Raw genomic sequence first — 23,763 nt, 5'->3', positions numbered from 1 at the left:
TGGGTGATGGAAACCCATACATGAGGAAAGGATGCATTTGAGAATTGATTTGTCATGCATAGTCAAATTAATGTGGATTTTTTTTCAATCAAATTTTAAAAAATAAATCCTCCGTGTATCCTGAATTGTTCTACATGGATTGTTTTTAGACACTGAATGTTTTGCGAGGTAAAACAATTGCTTTACATTGATTCAATTTTTTTTATAATTTTCAGACATATTTTGTTTTTACTCTGAATTATTATTATCAACATTGAAAAATAGATTTTTTTAATAGTTTTCAGACATATTTTGTTCTTAATCTGAATTATCATTAACATTAAAAAATAGAGGCATAAAATCTTTGCAAGAAATGTGGTTGTTTATCAACTTAAAATTAGGTGCATAGTGATGTAAAATACTTTAAACTCAGATAGCACCGCTATCGCAGTTGAGCGGTCCGCTTTCTGCCATCTGGCGGGTCTGGAGTAAAGCAGGCAGCCCCTCCCCTTTGCCGACATTCTCCAATGTGCCCTAGCAACCGGGGCCGAGCCCCCAGTTCCCGCGCAACGTTCCCATCCTTATATGGGCATCAGAATGCAGACGCACGTTCACGTCACGATGTCGTTTATGCAAATGAACACGATTGAAGAATCATATCGCGGCCTCCAAAATGGAGGCGTGTTAGGGCGGCGCATGCGCACTCGTGTCCACAACTCTCCAGTCCGGCCCACAGGCGCAGACATCAACAAGAGACGCGTAGTCCCGTTTGAAAACACAAACCCTAGACGGAATACTAGTTTTGTTTTCGCCAACTTTACACAACTTTGCAAGGTAAGCATTCGTTTTTTTTAATTTATTTTCTAAATTTTTTTCAGAGCTGGTGGGTTTGGAGTCTTCGGACTCTTAAGCCATATAATTTTACAAACTCCTCCTGAGTTGTGCGCTTTCCCTCCGTTCAACGGCCGTTCAACGCGTGACTCGCCGTTATAAGATTAAAGTTGGATTTGAAGTGAAGAAAAATGCCGAAAATGTCATTTTGTTAAAAGAAGAAACTGATCTTGCTTTATTCGCAACGCATGCAATGGCTGTTGTTGTTCGTAGGTCGATGAAGCTGGTAACCGGGGCCGGGGGGGAGGGTGTTGTTGCGGGGCGGGTAAAGCAACCACTTCAAAATGTCGAAATAAGTCGTCTTTTACAATAGAATAGTTGCATAATTGTGTGCGTTTGTACGCTTTAAAGTGTACATTGTGGCGCTAGTGGGGCGTGTGTCCCAGCCAAGTTGGAGGAGCTCTCACGCCCACCCGTGTGCGGGAGCACGCGGCGGCAGGCTGTCAACAAAACAAGCTAACACGCACACATCGCTGTCCCCGGCAAATGCTACACTTTAAAAAAAAACATCATTGTTTCTCCTCCGCTAATATTTATTTGCGTTTAAGAACAGAAGGTTGTGCATGTTCCACGACGCTTTGAAGAAAAAAAGCATCGAAGTGGACGCTGCTAAAGAGTTCAAATTACACCATTACATTTTAGTCGAGAGTGAAAATGTGTTAAATTTTCGACTGTTTGACTACTTGGCGTTGTAAAACGAAGTAAACGTCGTCGAGCACACCAAACAAAGTAGCCTAGTAGCGGTGCATTTTTTTTAAAGATGGGTGCGCATGAAGCAGGTCGTGTGGCGTGCCATGCTGCCTCGGCCAAAGAGTGGGCGGTGGAAAACAAAATGACGACTTGCACTTTTCCGCTTAAGGAAACCAAGCTTTGATAGAGATAAAGAAAAGGTCGCGATAGTTTTGATGGTGATTTGTGGGACTTTTAAAACATCCGTGTGAAGGATAATTGTGTTAGTTTGTATCACATCTCCCTCCGCCACGCGCTATTTCCGCTGCCTTTCAAGTGTATGTTCGTTGCCATGTTGAGTTACGTCACAGTACTGTAGCTGTTGCGGAGATCGCGTGTGGCTACGAAGATGCCCCACTCCGGAAACGGAGTGACAGCTCTACCTTGTAAGTCGAGTACAGTTGCGCTTTAATTTAAGATCTTAATTTATTCCGTGACCGTGCTCGGAAGTTAAAAAGTAACACGTATCTCAAACAATCTTTACCTTTTGAAAGCAATGGCCAGTGTACTTCCCTCTGAAAAATGCACCAAGAAAATTGGTACAACATGGTTTATTTAAAATTTAAAAAATGGCACTCCTAAGCATAGTTTTTGTTCTCATAATTCTGTAGTTGTCTGCCATGTTGGAGTACAGGTACAGATTGCAAGCACAAGTTGGGCAATATGTGGAAAATGTAGAAAAAGTAGCAATGCATTTTAATTTGTTCACTTCGTTCCATTTATCAGCTATCTATTCTTTCATCTATTTTTCCATCTATCCATCCAATCTTCAATAATGTGTTCAGAACAAACATACATGTTAAAAATGACTGGCTGTTAGGCTAACCGTACTTTAATATGCATACTACTGATTAAAGTATTATGTGTGTGGCACTGTGTAGGTTATAAAATGTTTTGTCTTAACAGAGAATAGTGGACAATAACAATACATTAAAAAAAAATTACCATGAAAGAAAAGTCACTTTTCAGCATGGGATTGTTCGTAGAACAATGATAATTATTATTTGAACACTTTAAATCAATTTTGCTACTTATCCTGTCAGAACAATAAAGGAGTGAAGGTCAGAGATGCCCACGATTTTAGTGAGTTTACACTTGACCTTTACTTTATTACACAAGTTACAGTAGTTTTCCTCACAATAATTCTGACCTTCAAAATTAGATTTGACTTAGTGGGCTGAACACACACGCAGGGTTCCCAGAAAGCCTTCAAAAGGAACTGAAGGCATTTATTAAGCTTGCATATTTCCCATCTTAAAAATGTCACTCTGTGGTCGAATTGTGTCAGGAAGTCAATATTGCTTTTTTTGTGTAGATAAGATTTAGGGAGTTTGCTTGCTGTTATGTACCTGCACCATGCCATTCCTGTCAAAATATGGCATGTTAATTTTAAATTGTATGGCAAAATATTGCACAAAAAAAATCATTTTAATTATAAACTCCTACTACCTTTCAGTGAGTGATTGTGGCAGTAATTACCTTTATTTAAAGACATTCTTACAAATGTTTTCCAGAAAAAAAACAATGTAAATAATCTCATTCAAGTATGTGACAAAATAAATATCTTTGAACATTTGCATTTGTGCCAACAAAACAAATTTAGTTTTTACATTTGCAATGCTGACTTGGCTAAAACAAACACGATACTTCAGATAGACTTCTCTTCTCTGCAATGTGAGACGAAGGTTGTGCTAATTTCATTAAATTATTTTGTTTTACCACGGTGTCACTCACAAAATATTAACAAAGTGCCCATATTTTTGTGAAAAAAAAAGATTAATATATAATTTTACATTTGCAAAAATCACATTTGTCAAATTAAAGGCCTGTAGTAAATATCTACAGTGGTCGGTTGAGCCAAAGCATATATTTCAAGTTAGAAGAACATCTTGTGGCACCCCACCTGACAAAAATGTCCCAAAAAGTAGACACGCAGGTACATTTTATACCATCTCCCATTCAAATGAAAAAACATTTTTTTCTGGCTCTCGCTGTTGTCATTGATAGATGAAAAAAGGCACATTATAATTGGACCAAATTTGGTTAAATAGTAAAAATGCCCTCTTGATTTGTGGTCTAATCTAAAGGCATTTATTACAAGCATCTGTATTTTATTCGTCTTGTTGGATATCCACATCCGAGTGTGCTCTCTGTGCGCTGTGATATCTCTGTGACTTCATACTGTCAGAAGACCCCCTAGGATTGATGGGGGGAAAAAAAACGCGCACACACACTCTCAGTCCGAGGGGGGTGCGGCTCTGCGCGTTTTGCCGCAGTTGTGCTCACCATGTGCTGTTGAGACTCCAGTTTTGCCTAGCAACATAGCGGCATCCCTCTCCAGTGGGCGTGCTCATTGCATTCATAATCATGGTTGGACTTTTCAGTCCACGTCAATGCTCGCCTGCAGCTTGGGCGTGCGTGCCGTGTAATATTTTGAACTGGCCAAAACCAAGGCATGCATGCCGAGAACTCAGCATGGTGACATGATCTGTCTGACACGCTGTCTGACTGTTGACCTACTTCCCCCCGACCACACACACATCCAACAACACTAGCCCATGTGGGTCACAGGAAAGGATGCAAAAAAAAAATTATTTAGGGCTTGGTTCGTGACTAAGCATCCCATTTTGGGATTAATTTACACGTGAAACAAATACGATAAAATAGTGGTCTGATTATGACCTTTGTTGGACTTACCTTAGTGCCCAATTGCGATTTATCGCAGGGGATATATTTAATTTTATAGGGCATAGTTTTATTCCCAAAGCCTACCTGGGGTGATTTGACTTGAATTAGAATTATTCAAATGATTGATACGATATCTATGATATCTTAATTTATTGAGATTATCTGTCCTATATTGATGTATCTACACTGGGTGTTTTTTTTTTTTTTTTAAACTTTATTTATGTTTTCTAAGCACACATGGGTGTGTATTTGTCATCAATCAGTGTATTTTGTTGATGTCGTTGAATTGTCGTTACAATTTATAACATCTGATTTTTTTTGCTCGCAGATGTTTGGCTTCCACAAGCCAAAAATGTACAGGAGTTTGGACGGCTGCTGCATCTGTCGAGCAAAGTCCTCCAGCTCTCGCTTCACGGACAGCAAGCGCTACGAGAAAGACTTCAGGAGCTGTTTTGGGTAAGTGTAGAACAGAAAAAGTGAGAAAGTGTCACTTTTTGCCCCCTAACGAATTGCCTTGCAGATTGAGCGAAACGCGGTCTGGAGAGATCTGCAACGCTTGTGTGCTCCTGGTGAAGCGATGGAAAAAGCTACCGGTGGGAACAAAAAAGAACTGGAACCACGTGAGTGTGATACCTCGGCCGAAACACTGCCAGAGCTAGGAGTTTCTTCCTTGGAGGCAGGGGGGTTGATCTCTGCGAGGGATGGGTGGAAATACACATTAAAAATGATCAATTAAAAGTCTGTGATATAGCGAGTGAACAGTGAAAGTTTGAAGTCTTGTCTGCGCAGGTGGTTGATGCTCGAGGTGGGCCCAGTCTAAAGTTGACCTCCAGGCCCAAAAAGATCAAGTCCATCAGCAAGAAAGCCCGTCCGAGCCAGATCAACAGGCTGCAGAAAGAGCTCAAAAGAAACAGTTAGTTCTGCCTTCTGTACTTAAACTTGGCATGTAGCGTGTAGTGTTTCTTTGTAAAGTGGCACGAAAACAAAATATCAGAATGAACCTTAAACTTTATATGGGAACTTAATTTGACCTACTATGAACTTTTGGTGCTTTCTTACGCATCTTTAGATTCCGACGCTCACAGCACCACATCCAGCGCTTCCCCAGCTCAGTCTCCCAGCTACAGCAATTTGTCCGACGACGGCTCAGACACTGAGCTCAGACAAGGGTCTGGCCGCTCACCTGTCTTCTCCTTCCTGGATCTCACCTACTGGAAGAGGTACAGTCGTTTCAACTGCTCAAGCAGCGATTACAAAAAATTGTAACGTCATTATTAATTTTTAAAATGTGAGACCGCACACTTGAAACAGAAGTGCTTTTTCAAGTGAAGTCAAATTTATTTATATGGCCCTAAATCACAAAAACGTCTTAAAAGTCACATGGCCACAGTTAACAAATATTCTCAATATCCCCTGATCTTAACCTCCAGGAGGGCAAGGAATAACTCACAAAACCCCAACTGGGGAAAAATCTGAAACCTTGAGAAGGGACCGCAGTATTGGCGGATGTTTGTAAAAGATTGTTTAATGATTGCTTTTTTGTTTTGTCCAGACAAAAGGTGTGCTGCGGAATCATCTACAAGGGTCGCTTCGGTGAGGTTCTCATCGATCCCCACTTGTTCAAGCCATGCTGTCGCAAGAAGCAGCAGCAACAACAACAACAACAACAGCGGCACGAGGAAGAGGACGAAGATGAAGAAGAAGATGAAGAAGATGATGACGAGGTGGAGGAGGAGGAGGTGGAAGTTGAGGCGGGAGATGTGCCCGTCAGCCGCGTGACGTCCACATCCGAGGAGGAGCAGCAGGCAACGGAGACCACAATGGCGGCGGTAGCGCCGGCGGCGGCACAGCTATGCGTTACCGTGGTGACGACGTCAGAAGGAAGCTGGTAAAGTCGCAAAGGTCTCCTACCGCATTTCCCCACCCCGTCCTCCTCAAGCACTTGCAAGGCGCATCACGCTGCCTTCGGTGATTTAAAGCAGCTGAAGATCTTCCGGTCTTCTCTGTCAAAAGGCTAGAGATTTGTTTGATGTATTGGACCAGTGTTTCCCAACCTTTATTGAGCCAAGGCATAGACATGGTTAAAACAATCACACATCACACTATCAAAAAATGTCATGAAAGTGATGATACGGTATTGAAAAGTTACAAAGGAGTGTACATATTCCAGAAAGTTTCCATTAAGATGGGCAATTTTTTAGGATATATTCCCGTTTGGCAACCTCTAAATCACAGCGGTGCCTTGTAATTCAAGTTGCAAATCAACTTACTCCATTGAAATGAACTGAAATGCCATTAATCTTTTTTAGTCTCCGCCCCAACAAACATGTTTGCAATCGGTATTTTTTTTAATTAGAGGAAACTACTGCTCTTTATTGTACTTTGTAAAGACATGAGAACATTAACTGGATTCAAAGAATTAAGCAGTTTGTGCTCATGATTAATCAATTGATAAGTGGCACGAATATTGACGACACAGAATTATATGCCTGTGATTATTGTTATATTGTCAGTCATTGTAAGCATTAAGATGAATTGAGTTTTTTTGTATAAGTCTCTATGTCAATAACTTGACTCTTATCTCATGTCACAAGTATAATTGAAAGTACTTAAAGGCACCACTGTAACTTGGAATTGAGGGTGATTCGGGGGAAAATTACCACATTCATGCACATATACAAACATTTTGTTTTGCCATAAGGCATTAGTCCAAAAGAACATTTCAACATATTTTTGTTAGCGGAACTTCACAAATTTAAAGTTCCCCATTAGAGCTAACCTTGAATTTTGTATTGTCATTTTAACATCATAAACACATCCCTATTACCACGGCATACTGGTTGGGAATCACTGTACTGTATCTGACAGTTAACATACGGACTTTGATGTCTTTCATCTTGTACTGGGTCTCACCTTTCTGACAAATGGACCATCTCACTTTTTTTTTTTTGTCTTTAGATACATGCTGGACTTTTAGTTTGCAGGTACGTTTAGATCCCACAATGCCATATAGTCAATCCTTGTATCTTCCCCAAGACCTCTGTGTTACTTTTAGGTTCATCAGCAACAATTTTGGATGTAAACTTCAAAAGAATGAGTATTTAGAGCACATTTAGACAAACACACAGCCCTTTTGTCATGAAAGAATTTAAGAGACTTTGAAGATTTTTTGTGTTTCGCCTTCTATATGCGCCGTAATCCACCGACTATTCTGCTCATTTTTTTGGCTCGCCCCACTTCTGTAATGTTATTCGGTAAAAGACAATTGAGATTTTTTTGAGATAGTGTTGATATGAGTTGTCCTCACTCGTAGAAAAAGAGTTAAATGCACTAGTAGTTTTGTTCACTACTTTATGACAGTTGACTCGGACATCTTTGGCATACGAGTCGGACTACATAGAACTAGTGAGGCAAAACTGACATCTGCAGGCTACTAGTACTACGAGTGAAATGATTATTAGTATGATTTTATTTCAAGGGCTTGCAGTCATCATCTAGTCTTGTGTGCAGTTTTGCCTCGGTAGTAAAATACAGTTGTCCTATTAGTTTGCCAAAGTTGTTTAATAAAGCGCATACTATTCAGGACCTTCAACTGGATTTCTAGGATCCTGAAAAAAATCGCAAACAATGGCTTCTTCCTGTTCCAAGCGTAACTTTAGTGATACTCGCTCCGTCAAGAGTTGGTGTATGCCAACCGGATTAGTGTGACGTGTGTGCAAACACTGACTGAGCTGTGCTCCAGTTTGAAAGCAGGCAGGCCTATTCACAGCTTCAACAGCAAATGCACCAGCCTTACTCGAGCGTCTCTCTTCCTCTCTCGCACACACAACATGCTTATAGTGTTCATTCCCACTCAATTTTGACGAACATGAGTGAGAGACCGAGGGAAAAAAAGGGCCAGTCGCGTTTATTTATTGTGGCCTCAGCAACACATAGTGCATTTTTTTGCATAACTGGCAAAGCCCACTCATCCAAAAGACCCCCACGATCTGATGCATGAGTCGAATAAATTGCATGGCCTTATAGAAAGTGTAAATCTTACTTATTTTAATTCTTGTTTTTATTTTGGAGCAATTTCTCTTGATGAGATTATTTTTGTATGCAAACAGGAAAAAAAACAAATGTGGGAAAAAATAGAAGTGTCTTTGCATAACAATAACACACACCACAACAGCAAAAACAGAGAATCAGCTTTTCAGCAATATTGATATCAACCATTTCTGTCATTCCCCGGTCATTATATGATGTAAAAGTAACTTTATACATGCTTCTGGAGAGCTGTTCCTCCAGTTCAATTTTCTTGATATCAATCTTAAGAGCCATGTACTAGTACACTAGTTGTCTTCCCTAGGAAGACAATTTGGAACACTATCAGGATATCTATTCTACTGTATCTCCTGTCAACTAATGACAGTATTTCCTCAAATATGAGGTTTTTTTTTTATTGGAGACCCCACTTTTAAAATGAACATTGTCTATAATTTACCTAATAATCCATTTTAAGATTGCACTAGTAGACCAAAAGTGGCCCAAGTAGTGACCAAAAAAAAACTACTACTACTGAGGCATTGGTGTTATAGTAGTGCCATGAATTGTCTACTAGTACATGGCCCTTAAGATGGATTTTGTTGATATCAAATACATGTTCTAATGGCTTTAGACACAAGCTAAAATTCTATGCCAATGCTCTTGTATACCACAAATGTGTTGTGATACCTCCAGATATCATCTATTTTGTAAAAATCGATTTGAGAGAGGTGGATTTTTTTGTGTATTTATTTTTTTCAATTTTTGACACTGCTCACTTGTGTAATAAAAGATCTTTCTATTATTTTGCTTACCTAAATGTTAGGGACACCTCCAAGCGGCATGCAAACTGACCGAAAGTGAAATTTTCTTAATTTTTCTTTCTGCGCTTGCTTAATAACTGGACAAGTGAGCGTAGAAGATGACTATTCATCACGTGGAAGCCAAAGCACATTAGAATTCCTCTCTTTTGCCCCCCAATGTCAAAACCAATGCAGGTTTTCTAAGGACACTTGTGCTCGTCTGAGGTCATTTGTATGTATGTATGTTGTTCTTAAAAAAAAAAAAAGGAAGAAAAAAAGAACACTAATATGACATTTCATATTGTAGTCGGGAGGCAGCTGTTAGATTATGTATATATTACAATCTTGGGTGGGCCCTGAAATTGTTTGGTTATTTATTTATTTCATATTTATTTCTCTCTCGTTGCATCCCTGCTTCTTGAGTTGTAATACTTGCTCTGAATTCTTTCCATCTCAAGCGGCCGCATCGTGAACTTTAGCTGCGCAAATTCTCCTGTGAGATTTGCGGTCACATCAAATGACTCGGTTGTCCCTACTTGTGAAGTGTTACATATTTATTTCCTTGTCATTTGACTCGTGTACAACCTAACTTATTATCTGCCATCATTAATTTAGATGTGTGTCACCGTAGACTGAGCAGCTGGTAGATTGCAACAGAATTGTATTCCACTCTCCCTGTTTTTAGTCCCGTAGCTTAGACAAAGATCACTAGGATCCACCGCGCTAGACTATGCATGTATTGTTTGCTTCGCATTTATTTCGCTTACACGTTAGAGGACGCGCTTTTGTATTTTTTATACATCATGTACTTTTTTTACTTGTCCCTTAATAAAAGTAATTTTGTGAGTTTTATGGTAATGTTCTGTGTCAATTTGTCTTCAGAACACAAATCAGCAGTTTCAAGCAGGGGCAATTTCTAGTGTGCCCCAAAAATAATTTGTATTCTGTAAACCTCATTAAAATTTCACTGGTGGCTCTTCTGGGAAGGAATAAGTAAGAGATGTAAAGGTAGTTCATCATTGTTCAAAGTTATGTGTAATTGGGGAAATAAGTCTTTATTCTAAGACTGGTTGCTAACAAGTGAGAGACAAAAGTCATTAAAGCAACAAAGACAATATGATGCCTGGTCCTATGGTCTGCTAAAAATGACATTTTGTTGACATCAAGCCGTATATTTTCTTTTGATTCTATATGATATCAGCTGATGTTGGGTAAAGGTCACGCAGTAAAGGGTGCAAAAACAGAAAATAAAACTGTCCACAAAGATGAAAGTGATAGTCGCACAAGGCCTGAGATTAAACACAGTTGGCTATTTTTATTGGACACAGCATATGCAAGATCCGGAGTAGGCTGACAGTCTGTGTAGTTAAAGTACTCTTTCGTTCACTAAAAAGCACATCATTGTTATATTGTGGTTTTCTTTATTTTTGGTGGAAATTCTATTTATTTTGAAGTGAGCAAATGTACAAACTCAGCGTAGAATAAATACTGCTAGTCCTTTTAGTAATTTTGAGAATGCCAATAATGATAATAAATTCATCATATTCATATTCTGATCATATTTGGTGCTAATGTTCATAGTGCCTTAAGAATATGTCGTAATTGACCACCTCCTTAATGTTTTAATTTTTTATGTTTGTGTGTATGTACTTTTTTAAAGGCAGGTTACATCACGATTTAAGGAATGAAAGTCCATCGCAGACCTACGCATATGCAGGGTACAAAAATGGCAGAACCTTTCTCTTTACTGTGTTTCCAGCAAAGAAAGGGAACTATACAAAAAAGAGACACCTCCGGATATACAACTCTCGTGACCGGAAATGATCAAAACACGGAAGTACTTTATTGTTTTGATTCAGCAGCCACCTACCCGTTTTACGGTTATGCAGCCCAAATACGGAATTTCGTCAATATAGACATCTTCTGAGGAACCACAGGTAGATGTTCCTTTTTATTTTATTTTAGCGTCTATGGAAAGTCACCTTTACCTTTAGTTTAGGAACAGTGCTAGAGTCAAGTTGATGGGATATAACCCAAATAATAAATAAATAACATAACCTCGTAATTTTCTTATGCAGTATGTATAAAATATTCTGCACATCTTTGTTCAATTGCCAGGTTTTAGTGATACACTGTATATTGTTTAAAACGAGACCAAGATATATCATTTTAAACATATTTCACTGCAATTGAGGCAACGTTGTTGCACAAGTGGTCACACAATCTCATTGTTCAAAACAAATCAATCATATTCAAACTCATGTTAAATCAGTCACCTCTCACCTGCTAGTAGCTACCACTTGCAGTGCCTCTTGTATAAATCCAAATAAAGCAGTAGGCCTTTATTAATATTTCTTTGCTCTTTAGCAGCTTACTAAAAGTTTTGTGTTGACACTGACTGGCATTTGGAAGTGCTCTGTATCTGGAGCCGCATCATGGTGGAGCCCACTGCCTCCGGCGTGTTCTGCAGCCGGATGCTGAGCATGGTCAATTCTGAGGATGTCAACGCAATCATCCAGGCTCAGCGACACATGTACGTCACAATCAGAACCGTCTTTTGTTTCAAGTTTTAATCTTTTAATATTTAAATTGGCTTACGAGTTACATTCTCATTTCTCACTTTAATCGTATATAGAAATGTCCACATTGAAACTCCTGTGCCATCACTCTTGAGTATTCACAGATTTTGAAAAACTATTTTTTTCCCATCAGGTTGGACCGCTTTGAGAAAACTAATGAAATGCTGATCAACTTCAATGTCCTGTCTAGCATGCGACTACAGCAGATGAATGAAAGCTTCTCGCTCCACACGCGTACACTTGTCGAGATGAAAAAAGATTTGGACAGCATCTTCCGACGGATCAGGTTGGGTCATTTAAAAGAGGTAGTCTGAAGTCCAGCCCTGGGGTCATTTGGTACTGGCTTACCATGTAGAGCATTGTAATGATTACATTTAACACGGCCCACATAAACAGATTACAACATTTTTGCTCTCAATGGAAAAAATGGACATTGGTGAATTAAACATTCGACATTAAACATTAGTCTTTGTTTTTTCCCTTTCAGAATGCTAAAGGGGAAGATTGGCAAGCAGTACCCAGAGGCTTTCAGTAGTAAGTTAACAATTGTGTATCATGTCAAACAAACAATTATGATTTCCTATGGTAGCGGTAAAGTCATAATTACACTATTATTATTTGGGTCAAATGGCAACATTCACCTCTGGGGCATTTAGCGGTTCCTCTATGTATTATTTCATTTTATTATTTAATTTAATTTAACTCTTCTTTGGCCAGACATCCACGAGTCACCCATCTCTGTGGATGACGACGATGACTTGGACCCTGCGCCGCCGAGCGGGGCCACCACTATCACCACGGCTACCCCGGGCCAGAGTTCGGATTCCTGCGACTCCAGTCCTGATGTGGTTTCGCCTGCTGCGAGCAGATGCTCCGAGGAGATCTCCCAAGAAGCGCTTGACACGCCTGCCTCAGACGCCCATCGCACGGCTGGCCTGCAGGATGAGGGCCCAGACTCTGTGCCTGCTGAGTAGCTTCATGTTGTGCGTGGATAGACTTTATTACTGCGGCACAACTTCAATGTTGTTGTTTTGTTGTTGTTTTTTTGCTACAGTGGTACTTTGATTTTGGAGTGTCCTCCATTTTTTATGAACCCCTTGAATGGAGTGGGAAAAATGAAGTAGGTAAATTCTGGAATGTCATCACATTTGGGGAATAAGAGCCACAGTCGCTAATGCACTTTCAGCCGTTAAGTGGGCGGGACAAGAGTCACACACAAATTGAAAATATGAACATACATATGGAATTGCTCTAGGCCACAACTCATGCCTAGACGTTTTGATGTTATTCACAAGGCCATGCTCCTCAAAGGTACATATTAATATGACGGTACATTGTCGTATTTGCCATTTGCAAATTAACAGATTTTATAGGGGAAACCGATCCTCCATCATTTCTGATATCAAAGCTTTCAATTGGTACCAAGCATCCATGTTGAACTAAGGGGCAGGGCTTCATGTAGTCAGAGTATAGCTTTGTTTAATAGAAAAAAGATGTTTTGCCACCATCTTGTGGCACCCACATGCGATTACAAATGTTTTTGTAATTGTAGATAACACTTGCAGATTCTTGGTTTTAAACAGTACACTTGCTTGTTTGTCTTTATTAAAACTTTAACGGCATTTCAATTCATGTAAGTGGGGGAATCTATTTCATATGAGTGAAATAAGTTAGGATTTTGGTCATAAATAAATATATTCAACTCGGTCTCTTTTACTTATTTAAATTTGTTAAATTTAGTAGGCAGTGTTTACAAGTTGAGCTCGTACTGCAAAGCCGTCAAAATGACAAACTATTGGATATATATTACAATACAAACCTTCAGATGAGTGAACTCTTTGATAATAATCTTCAGGAATGTAGTTCTCTTAGGATCCACCCGAGGGCGCTACGTCAAAACGCGTGTCGTTTCCATCCCTAAAAAACGAGTCACAAAACCTGAGTGACATGTCTTTAAATTGAAGCTAAATGAAAGCATGAATGTTGTACTTAACCGGCCACCTTAGCTTTCCTTGCTAAACTCAGCTAGCTATCAAGCTGTCACGCTGATAAACGCTAGCACGTCAACTTGAAATAAAAATAAAAAGCATAACCAGTGACATTCGTTCACACCCGAAGTTACGGCAAGATGAGGAGACTGAGCAAAAAGAAAGCTTTAACGCTGGTCAGGGAGCTGGATGCCTTCCCCAAAGTCCCCGAGAGCTACGTGGAGTCGTCAGCCAGCGGGGGTACAGGTACGGCAGACACTGGATGCACTCATCACCACACGTTTAACACCTCATCTTAATTTATGGCAACATTATTATTATTATTTTTTGTCGTCGACGCTCCTTCCAGTGTCTTTGATTGCGTTCAGTGCCATGGCTGTCCTCGCCTTCTTGGAGTTTTTTGTCTATAGGGACACATGGATGAAATACGAGTACGAGGTAGACAAAGATTTTAGCAGGTACCAACACCAGGAAGTCAGCTGTTTATTTTTTCTTCATGATATTGTACTTATACTACTGCTCTTTCTGTTCCAGCAAACTGCGGATAAACATTGACATCACAGTCGCCATGAGATGCCAGTGTAAGTAGTACTCGTCAATCAATACATGAACATTTTGTTTAGTTGCAGACAACAGCTCACATTAACCCACGGTAAATAAAAACATCTCAAGGCACAACACCACATAGTGTTACACACAGTCAATACACAAGTCAGTCATGTCTGACTTGTGTATCCACTTTGTGTGAAATCTAGTGAAATACCATTTAATTGTTCTGCCTGTCAATGTGTCCAAATATTTTGTATGTGTTTTTGTACACTTAATGAGAGTCAAATTTTGAATGCAGACATTGGCGCAGATGTTCTTGATCTGGCTGAGACCATGGTTGCTTCTGATGGCCTTAAATATGAACCGGTCAGTATCTCTGCTGGATTTATGCTGGGTGGTTCAAGTGATACAATTGGAAATGTGTTATGAGGAATCTAATTATATTATATTTAGACTAATTGGTAGCAGATACTATTGATGAGCCTCATGAGAAGGTTGTTTTTAACTCCTGAATCAGCTCATTATCATGTACATCCATGATGTTGCTTTATGATTCTCTCAATTTTGCAATCTGTCTGTGTTGCAATTCTCTTAGTTTTTTTTCTTTTTTCCAATTTAGGTCAACTTTGAGCTGGCGCCCCAGCAAAAGATATGGCACATGTAAGTTGAGCTGACGATGACATCACATCGTTTGATTGTCTAAACACACACACATTTTTTTGTTATCTGTGTGCTATTTAAAGTATTTAAACATGGGTCAGTGCCTGCCTTAAATAGCTTTATAATTTGTCTTTTACAGGACTCTTCTTCACATTCAGGAGCGCCTGCGAGTGGAACACTCCCTGCAAGACTTGATTTTCAAGACTGCCATGAAAGGATCCCCTCCTGCTAAGTCCACAAAGTACAGAAACCCCCCCCCCCCCCCCCCCCCCCCCCCCCCCCCAAACTGTCATGTTCTTTCAGGGAGGTGTCGTGTGAAATTAGTCACTCTTGGAAGTCTCAGTAGAAGATTCAGTGATTTTCCCACCCATTTGGAAAAAAATGTTGGGCAGTAAAAGTGTGATTTTATATGTGTTCTACAGCATGGATAGCAGCCCATCGCCGACAGCCTGCCGGATTCACGGACATCTGTATGTCAACAAGGTGGCTGGAAACTTCCACATCACTGTTGGAAAGTAAGGACACAACACACACGGGAATTAACCCTAACCCTAACTCATTTTTAGCGCTTTATTCAAAGCACGTAACAAAGAATGTTGGTGTATGTCTGTGTAAACTGAGTTACGAGCTGGGTCATGGAATGAATTCAACTCCTAAGTATGAATACGAAACGTTGATGATGTGCGCAGGTCCATTCCTCATCCACGAGGCCACGCCCACCTTGCAGCTCTCATCAGCCATGACAGTGAGTTAATTTCTTTTCCACTTTGCAGTCAGTAAGGATTGATGCTATTCTCATGATTGTATTGGTGTTGCAGGTTTCAACTTTTCCCACCGCATCGATCATCTGTCTTTCGGAGAGGACATCCCGGGTGTCATCAGCACCCTGGACGGCACAGAGAAAGTCACGACCGAACGTAACGAAACAACTTTCACTTCACGACTACTTTGATTGTAAGCTCTAACTTTGTTTATGTTTCTGTCTATTGTTGTTAGCCAATCACATGTTCCAGTACTTCATCACCATCGTCCCCACTAAACTCAACACGTACAAGGTTGTGGCTGACACGCATCAGTACTCTGTCACGGAGAGGGTACGCGGCCTCTGCTTTGCTTTTGGAAGACGCCACGACTGGAGCATTCTGATCACTGCCTGCATGTTTTCTATTGTGTTTTCTCTGGTGTTTGCGTGTTCTCGTGTGTGTTTCTGTTCTCATCTGTGTGTATTTTGTTCTATTGGTGTGCTCTCCTGCTTTTGTATGTCTGTGTTGTTTGCTCCCATGTGAGCATTCATGTTGTGTGTTCTTGTGTGTATTTATTCCTGTGTATTTTTGTGTTTGTTATTGTCTGTGCATGTAAGTGAGTTCTTTCATTGTGTGTTTTTTTTTGTGTGCGTTTGGGATTCACGTGTGGGGGTTCTTGTGTGTGTGTGTGTGTGTGTGTGTGTGTTGCTTGCAGGAACGAGCTATCAACCACGCGGCGGGCAGCCACGGCATCTCGGGGATCTTCATGAAGTACGACATCAGCTCTCTAATGGTGAAAGTGAGCGAGCAACACATGCCGCTCTGGAAGTTTCTTGTGCGTCTGTGCGGCATCATTGGAGGCATCTTCTCCACCACAGGTATGCCACTCGCTGGGTAATATGCTTTGTGAAAACACTTCAATGTTGAGATGAATATTTTGTAATAAATATATTGTATTATTTTTGATAAAGTATAATAAACTCTTCAAGTTAAGGCATTTTGTAATTATGTGCATGTATTTAAAATATTTTTTTTAAGTCACAATGTTTTCTCTTCTGGATCATTTGATGTAATATTTTTAAAAATAATTTGTAGAATTTATGTAAATCATTTTGTAATTTTCAGATTAATTTGTATATTCAAAACCGTTTTGCAACTTAGGCATTTTGAATTTTGTTGTAATATTTAAATGAAAATATTTTAAACTATTTAAAGAATTTACAAATGTTAAAGTAGTTATTTCAATATTTCAAATGATTGTGTTACATTTTTATGGAAGATTGAAAACATCATCTACATTTAGTTGTAAAAATAATTTAAAATGTATTTATCTTTTGTGTGATGAAAATGTAAATATTGAAAATATTACCACTAGCACATTAAATGTATTTTTCATGAACCTCATGAATAGCTTGAATTAAAATTAATTGATTTTTGCTTCCGTGTGCCGCAGGCATGCTGCACAGCGTGATGGGCTTCTTTGTAGATGTGGTCTGCTGTCGCTTCCAAATGGGAATCTACAAACCTCTCAAGGTGCTCATCTCTAGCTCATTACAAAGCTACTCTTTTTTTGTGGTCCATTTTATCTTCATTTTTCAAGTGTTTTCGTCATTCCAGGAGCATCCTGTGCAAATGCAACACGCAAAGGAGCAAGCGGCGCCCCCTGCTGACACAAACTTGACTCAGCCAATGAGCTGACATCAGATGCCAACTTGAGTATGGAAAGCCATTTGACTTGAGCATTTATTGTTTCCATTCATAATTCGGGCCCACTAGAAGGAGGATATGAAATGAATGTGCAAATCATTCTGAAAAACAAACAAACAAATAAACAAACCATTCAAATGCATTCTTAATTACTTCATGTACCAGCTAGTACAGTTAGATCGCTTTAAAGACAAACATTAAATTTTGAGAGAAAAAAATACCACACAAAAGATGCCTATGTGTAAATGTTTATTAAATAAAATCTCTCCACTCGACTCGTCGTCATTGCCTCTTATGTATAGGATCACGTCAAAGCGTCTCTTTTAAACCACGTCAAAAGTTTGACAGTATTTCAGAATATCTTTCAGTAAACAAGTTTTTTTTTTTGTGGGTGTTTTTTTTCTTAGCAAAATGTAATATATCCGTACTGTCGCATTTCATAAAAATAGTTCACGTCTTTGAAACTACAGTATCAATGATACAGTAAACCATAGTTGTAGGAATACAGCTGTACAAGGTGAATAAGTACTCGGTTAACACTACACAGGTACTGTATACTTGATGGGATCATGAACATGCCATTGTTGTTCACAGAGAGGTGGCTTCTTTTTTTTTTTCTTGCCTTCTTCATTTTCTTTATACAAAAATGACTCACAATAGACAAGCCGGACGCGAGTGAGCGGAGATGGAGGACAGATTCAGACCATTTACTCAATAATCCTCAACTTTGCTTCATAAGAAGTGATAATCAGGCTGGATCTTGCAAGTCTTGGACCATTGTCAGTATGTAGTCGGCGTGTGACATTTCACACTACACATCAACACACATACTGTATCTTCACTGTTGGGCGGGAGCCTACGTCAAAATTTGATCAAAAATCAACACTACTGGTCAGTCCAACGTGGGTCTTGTTTGTCTTTACAAATTACTGTGGTGCCTTGAGATATGAGCTGTTTGAACTATTTATTTGTTTTGCTTGGGTTTGTGGTCAAAATCTTGAATTACAAGCAGCACAAAATGCAAAGAAATGTTAAAAATATTTTTACTCCCAGTTTAAGTCAATTTGTGCATTAAACAGATGGATTTAAAAGCGCCCAATAACTGCCTTTCTTTCACTTAATGGTAACGATGCAAAAATGTGAGACAGGCAAACAAATAGCATTTATGTCGCAGTTATAAGCCTTCAAACAATAAATAGTTTAACACAAATGGTGCAGGGACACAGAAAATCTTTGTTTCAAAAAACGTGTTAGTGCAGCTTACAGCGTGTCTTAAAGTAGTTGTAAGACGCATCAAGGTTTGTTTGCCTTATGCTGCCCCCTAGTGGCCAAGTGGATGACTAGGGATGTGTGTCATGAGTTAAAAGCTTGGTCACGCAACAAATCTTCTCCTATATCAAGGCACCACTTCATTAATGACTAAAGCATTAAGCAAATGCTACTACAATGTTTTATAACTGATATTTTATACAGAGCAATAATTGATGGTTGGGATTCAGGGTTTCAAATTAACATTCTGGTTTCATAGATGATAAAAAAAGCCTAAATTGTAACTGGAATTGAAACCCTAATTGATCCCTCATGTTTAGGCCAAGGTTAATGCTACTTTGTGCCCTGATGTTTGTCAATATGACATTGGAATGCCATGAAAGAATTTAAGCTGATGCTGGCTCAGATTCACATGATGGCAATCAAGTCACCATTAAAGCCCCACATGAATAGACACCTTGTTGAGGGAAGGAACAAGACTGCAAAGTGGGTTTCTTCGCGTTTTAGCTCAGACATAATATTGCTGCAGACTAAAGCATGAGAAAAACATAGGTGATGAAAAAGTCAGCGGAACCTCCAAGGTCCAACATAAACTGGTTGGTTGGCATTTCAAAACAAATTTGTGAGCAGTGATGACTATGATCATAGTCGCGGGCTCCCTCTAGTGGCATTAGGAAGAATCTATGCTTATTGAACCTGTTAGTACACTAGCGTTTAATCGTTTAGAACGGTTTTATAAAAATTAACATTTATATGAAACACATTTTAAATGAATCATTACTTCAGTTTTTTATTTTCAATTTCTTGTCAAATTTGATTTACTCTTGTCACTTAAGCAGCAAAAAATAAAGGCCCTTGGAGGCTCCCCTGTGAAATGTGTATTGAACAGGGGGTGCAAAAGTATTACTTTTAAAAATATTTTTCAGATAGCCATGGCAATATCTTAGAGTTGTATCTTAAATGAACTTTGTAGAGACCGATCGTGTCAGTTATGAATACTGTTATGTATGAGTCAGTAACGTGCGGTGAGGTTCATGACTGGGGAGGCACATTATTTAATTTGAACTATTTTAATTAAAATCTCATACCAGCAGTCTTCACACATAAAAACACTCAATAAAGCACATGGAATCAAAAACTTGTTTTCGATCGTGCGTACCACTCCGTTCGAAAAGACATGCTCCTAAGTCCCGTTGTCCAAATCTAACCTTTTAACTCCGGAGTTGCTCTTCCTTTATTGATGACCTCCTGCTTCGACCGAAAATCAATCGTTGAAAATCGTTTGGATATGTAATCCTCCATTGTAAAACGAAGTGTAAAAACGGAAAAACAAAACAAAACGAATGTAAAACGAAACAAATGGACGACTGCTCCGCAGTTGTTCACTGTAAATTTGAACTGGGGATCTCTTATTCTACAGGTAGGTGCATGAAGCATCCCGGGATCAATCAATCAATTCTCCTGCCATAAGGCTGGAGAACCTTTTTTCGTAGCCTCCGTAAGATCTCTTTCCAAAGCCGTTTTGTTCATCTAAAGAAACACGACGTTACAGAACGATGACAAAAAACATATGATATTATATACACCAGCTTAACTACGGAAATTAGTTAATATAGCCACAGTGTTTGAACACTTAAACAGCGACATAGAGACAGACAGCAGTTCAGTCTAACTGCATAGCCATAGGTAGCCGTGTGATTACGCAAATCTCAGAGGAGGCTAGACAAGAAGTTGGCTACGAGCGGATCGTCTTCGGTTTTAAAATAACTATAAAAACTCAGCGATTTTGTTTCAAAATGATACAAAATTGTTGAAATTAAAAGGAAAATGACTTTATAATAAAAACAATTGAATTTGGTTTTCCCCTTTTCATGATGGCAGGGGAGGTGTAGCCTCCCTTGCCTCCTTTGACCGCACGTCCCTGGTATGAGTGACAAAAAGCAATTTGTAAGTAAATTTTTGAATAATGTATGTACATAAATCATTTCTATAAGACGTTTAAGCAACACTTCGACTTTTACCAGTCATTATTTGTACTTCTATTGAACTACTAGAGGGTACTTTTGCCACTTGGTAAATTGTAGGTTTTTGTAAACATGACTAAATAAATATTTTTTTTCTTTGTAAAAACTGTTGTTCTACTTTTGCATCCCCAGCTTTATGATTAGCAGCAATGCTACAGGCCGTGTTCCAACACTGTGTTGAGTTGACAACAAGGCTGATATGCGTGTGCACTGTGCACGCTTGTTGCGGGCCGTGCGTCCCCAATTTGTCTGCGTGGGTTTTGAGTAAGGCACTCTGCCCCCTCCTCCTCCTCGCCATTTTGTTCATAGATGCCTCTCTCCCACAGTGATGTGGTGCACGTAGCACAGTTCAAAGTCTTTTCGAAGTGGAATGAATGATGCTGTTTTCCTTATTAGTTTTGGCACACTGAATAAAGACATAGGAAAAGTCCTTTGAGCATTTATTCCGTATCCTTGGTATCCATTTTAAGATCAGTGTACTAGGATTAAGGATTTGCTCAAAGGATTTTCCATGAGCACAACGCCACTCTGCACAATGGTTAACGTTTAGCTTGTTTGTTTTGTTTGCAGTGTAGTCGTGTGACTTCTTACCAAGCCTGCTGTCACAAATGTAAAAAAAAATGGAGGAGAAAGTGGTCCTCGTACATGTTTTGGGAGTCCCACGCACGGGTCGCCATTTTGCCCACATGTCCTTGATATGTTGTCATAGTTGAGGCCCGGCACAGGACAATCGATCCTAAATTATTCCGTCCTGATAGTTTTTTTTAATTTTTTTTCATCTCCTTCCTCTGCTTCTTTACAACGACAAATGTACACATTTTTGACATCATTTACAGTATATGATATATATTTGTTAGGCATGTGAGGAGTAACAATGGACGCACTTCTAGAATAGTGATTCCCAACTACTGCTAGTTATGCAATTTCACTTTTGTGGTCTGAATATGAGCGTTAGCACATTGCCTCACAGTTCCTGTAAGGAGTTTGCATGTTCTCCATGTGACTGCGTGAGTTTGCTCCGAGTCCAATCTTTGTATTAAGCATTTTGTGTCAGATATTTACGGTTTGAACAATTGATACGAGCGATTGTAGATATTTTTGGAGGGAGTCAACTCTTGTTCACGGCAGGGCTCTGTCCTTGTCTCACGCAAATTGTTACTAAAGGTTGGGAAACACTGCTTGAGAAGTTTCTCTGTTTTTAATAAGAAATACTAAATGCAGTCTTTTGGTGTACATCATCGGGCTCCTCACTATGTTACAACATGTGTGAGAGTTGGTCAGCTTTTTAAGGTGGCGGGTGTAATTATCCTATAGTAAAACAACATAACTTGAGGAATAGATGAAGGAGAACAAACGGCGGCGGGTCGGGGCTGACAAAAAAGCCGATCCTGTCTACCTGCTGACAGTGGAGGTCCAGGACCTCAGGGTGCCGGGCAGTTTATCTGGCCCTGGGATGTTCCAGGGCCCCGGGGAGGTGGCGGCAACTCTCCTGGCAGGGGGCTCCTCTGCACTCTTGGCGTGGCCCCCAGAACGCTCCTCCTCTCTGGGGTAAACCCCTCTGGACAGCAGCCTCTCCTGGAGGCTGGTGTGGGCGTCTCTGCTGACTGGAGATGCTCCGTTGGGAGTGACGCTCACGTAAGGGTCCCACAGCCAGAGAGCGCCCGCCGCCTGGGTGCCCGGCCCCTTTCTGCCACAGCGGGGGGAGCAAGTGTCCCTCTGCCTCCCAAGGACGGTTTTGGCAGGCAAAACCCGAGGCTGCTCGATGCCCAGCCCGCACTCAGCCTCTCCTCCCTGCCCCCTGATCATGCACTTCTGCTGGGTGGACCTGCCACCTGCGGCCCCTCGAGCCGAGGAGCCGTGGTCCGTCACCTGTGGAGCTTTATCGGTTGCCATGCACGCTGCGGCCTCTAGAGGGAGCTGATGAGGGGAATCCAGGGATGCGGCTGAATGGGATGGAGGCAATGGATTCTGGTGGGCTTCGAGGGTCACTTCCGGCAGGGTAGAGTGGATTGTAGAAAGGGAATCCCAGGGGCCGCCACAGTCTGTTGAAGACAAGAGAAATTGTTAAAGGATGATCTCAGAGAAGGGATACAGCAACATCATTCACTGAGGTCATTCAAGATTCCTTATTCTGGGGGTTTCCAAAATACGGGCAAATTCAAGTTTGGAGTTGCACGCCTTCAGTGCAGTGCCACACTACATGCTGGACATCACTGACATTACTGGAAGACAGGTCATCAATGGACGTAACATTGTGAAAATAAATAAACAAATGCATAAATAAAATAAACATGCAGCAGAATTAAGAAGAAGAGGCAGAGAAACTTCGGCACTAAAACTAAACCCCTGTAATAGACAATCGTATGGTTTGTTTGCATATGTTGCTGTGCTGTGTGTTCAAGTAGCAATTGTTTGAAGGCTTATTATTATAAGCATCCCATCTACTGTATGCTAATTTCAGTTTGGCTCTTTGGTGTATCATGTATATGTTAGCATTAAGCTAGCAGACGTTCATTAAAGTATATGGTTTGGATGAACTATTTAATGTTAAAATATGCGGCTGAGTCTCTTTTGTTTGTAAAGTGTCAGTTTTACTGTAAACTTAACAAATAAAGATATAAAAAAAATCTTGCATGCACACCTTTCCTATTATTTGGAGAACTGCTAAGGGATACTGTAAAAAGAAGTCTGTGTGTGTTTTAAAAGGTTTAATGGCAGTAAAATGTGTGGGAGAGGTAGTCCTATTAAAATTGTTTCAAATGTTCTCTATATCGCAGATTTTCGCCAATAAACAAACACGTAATTGTGCATTACCACATGATCATGCCAACACACACACTGCATCGCACGACTCCACATGGCAACAAGACGAGAAGTAAAGAGAAGACATGCAGTTTTGCACAAACCGTGTCTTTAGAGTGGCCCATTAGGAAGAAATAAGGGGAGCTTAGTGTGTCACCTTTCATGCACATGGACAGGTTGGAAGGTACCATTCCTGAGGGAAGGCAAGTAAAAGCCTATATGCCAATCGTTCGACTTCAAGCGTAAACATGTTACAGAGAGAGACACAATTAATGGCAGTAGGAGGTTAATATGCTTGTTAATGTGATCTGGACTATAAAGCCTCT

The 23,763-nt window shown here is 40.0% G+C and overlaps 4 protein-coding genes across 10 annotated transcripts in view; 3 read left to right on the top strand and 1 right to left on the bottom strand.

Moving 5' to 3' along the window:
• Positions 1 to 659: 659 nt before the first annotated feature.
• sinhcaf (SIN3-HDAC complex associated factor) lies at positions 660 to 9,968 on the top strand. The gene is made up of 6 exons (XM_088379286.1): positions 660 to 813; positions 4,616 to 4,743; positions 4,808 to 4,907; positions 5,077 to 5,200; positions 5,357 to 5,507; positions 5,840 to 9,968. The coding sequence occupies exons 1-6, from the start codon at positions 676 to 678 to the stop codon at positions 6,177 to 6,179; spliced, it is 981 nt and encodes a 326-aa protein (XP_088235412.1). The 5' UTR covers positions 660 to 675; the 3' UTR covers positions 6,180 to 9,968.
• A 926-nt stretch (positions 9,969 to 10,894) lies between these two features.
• On the top strand, positions 10,895 to 13,402 carry kxd1 (KxDL motif containing 1). 3 transcript variants are annotated; one of them, XM_088379287.1, is made up of 5 exons: positions 10,895 to 11,053; positions 11,484 to 11,649; positions 11,829 to 11,981; positions 12,183 to 12,229; positions 12,413 to 13,402. In XM_088379287.1, exons 2-5 carry the CDS (start codon positions 11,552 to 11,554, stop codon positions 12,667 to 12,669), a joined length of 555 nt encoding a protein of 184 aa, XP_088235413.1. In that variant the 5' UTR covers positions 10,895 to 11,053; positions 11,484 to 11,551; the 3' UTR covers positions 12,670 to 13,402. The 3 variants fall into 3 exon arrangements, with proteins under 3 accessions (XP_088235413.1, XP_088235414.1, XP_088235415.1); XM_088379288.1 differs by having other exon boundaries at positions 10,899 to 11,053; positions 11,487 to 11,649; XM_088379289.1 differs by having other exon boundaries at positions 10,900 to 11,053; positions 11,529 to 11,649.
• A 226-nt stretch (positions 13,403 to 13,628) lies between these two features.
• ergic2 (ERGIC and golgi 2) lies at positions 13,629 to 17,617 on the top strand. The gene is made up of 13 exons (XM_088378331.1): positions 13,629 to 13,929; positions 14,033 to 14,141; positions 14,218 to 14,264; positions 14,531 to 14,598; positions 14,852 to 14,892; positions 15,032 to 15,133; positions 15,315 to 15,407; positions 15,582 to 15,637; positions 15,711 to 15,809; positions 15,889 to 15,986; positions 16,351 to 16,513; positions 17,089 to 17,168; positions 17,253 to 17,617. Exons 1-13 carry the CDS (start codon positions 13,824 to 13,826, stop codon positions 17,331 to 17,333), a joined length of 1,143 nt encoding a protein of 380 aa, XP_088234457.1. The 5' UTR covers positions 13,629 to 13,823; the 3' UTR covers positions 17,334 to 17,617.
• The window catches only part of magi2b (membrane associated guanylate kinase, WW and PDZ domain containing 2b), a 79,872-nt gene continuing 73,683 nt past the window's right edge, over positions 17,575 to 23,763 (bottom strand). For 4 of the 5 annotated variants that reach the window (XM_088378328.1, XM_088378324.1, XM_088378325.1 and 1 more), the window contains exon 22: positions 17,575 to 22,677. In XM_088378328.1, coding sequence (XP_088234454.1) covers positions 22,028 to 22,677 — 650 coding nt within the window. In that variant the 3' untranslated portion in view covers positions 17,575 to 22,027. Of the gene's footprint in view, positions 22,678 to 23,541; positions 23,631 to 23,763 lie in introns of all 5 variants that reach the window. The other variant, XM_088378330.1, reaches the window with a different exon arrangement.

The sequence above is a fragment of the Syngnathus floridae genome, chromosome 6 (assembly GCF_059516105.1).
Source record: "Syngnathus floridae isolate MCC-2025c chromosome 6, RoL_Sflo_1.0, whole genome shotgun sequence".
Lineage (NCBI taxonomy): Eukaryota > Metazoa > Chordata > Actinopteri > Syngnathiformes > Syngnathidae > Syngnathus > Syngnathus floridae.
Note: the sequence above shows the minus strand (reverse complement) of the source record. Positions and strands in the feature narration are given on the sequence as shown.

Excerpts from the sequence above, each read along its gene's own strand:
- sinhcaf (XM_088379286.1), top strand. The coding sequence starts at position 676 with ATGCGCACTCGTGTCCACAACTCTCCAGTCCGGCCCACAGGCGCAGAC. Across the intron at positions 814-4,615 it reads ACTTTACACAACTTTGCAAG|ATGTTTGGCTTCCACAAGCC; the intron begins GTAAGCATTCGT and ends TTTTGCTCGCAG. Across the intron at positions 5,508-5,839 it reads GATCTCACCTACTGGAAGAG|ACAAAAGGTGTGCTGCGGAA; the intron begins GTACAGTCGTTT and ends TGTTTTGTCCAG.
- kxd1 (XM_088379287.1), top strand. The coding sequence starts at position 11,552 with ATGGTGGAGCCCACTGCCTCCGGCGTGTTCTGCAGCCGGATGCTGAGC. Across the intron at positions 11,650-11,828 it reads ATCCAGGCTCAGCGACACAT|GTTGGACCGCTTTGAGAAAA; the intron begins GTACGTCACAAT and ends TTTTCCCATCAG. Across the intron at positions 11,982-12,182 it reads AGCATCTTCCGACGGATCAG|AATGCTAAAGGGGAAGATTG; the intron begins GTTGGGTCATTT and ends TTTCCCTTTCAG.
- ergic2 (XM_088378331.1), top strand. The coding sequence starts at position 13,824 with ATGAGGAGACTGAGCAAAAAGAAAGCTTTAACGCTGGTCAGGGAGCTG. Across the intron at positions 15,134-15,314 it reads CCTCCTGCTAAGTCCACAAA|CATGGATAGCAGCCCATCGC; the intron begins GTACAGAAACCC and ends TGTGTTCTACAG. Across the intron at positions 16,514-17,088 it reads AGGCATCTTCTCCACCACAG|GCATGCTGCACAGCGTGATG; the intron begins GTATGCCACTCG and ends CGTGTGCCGCAG.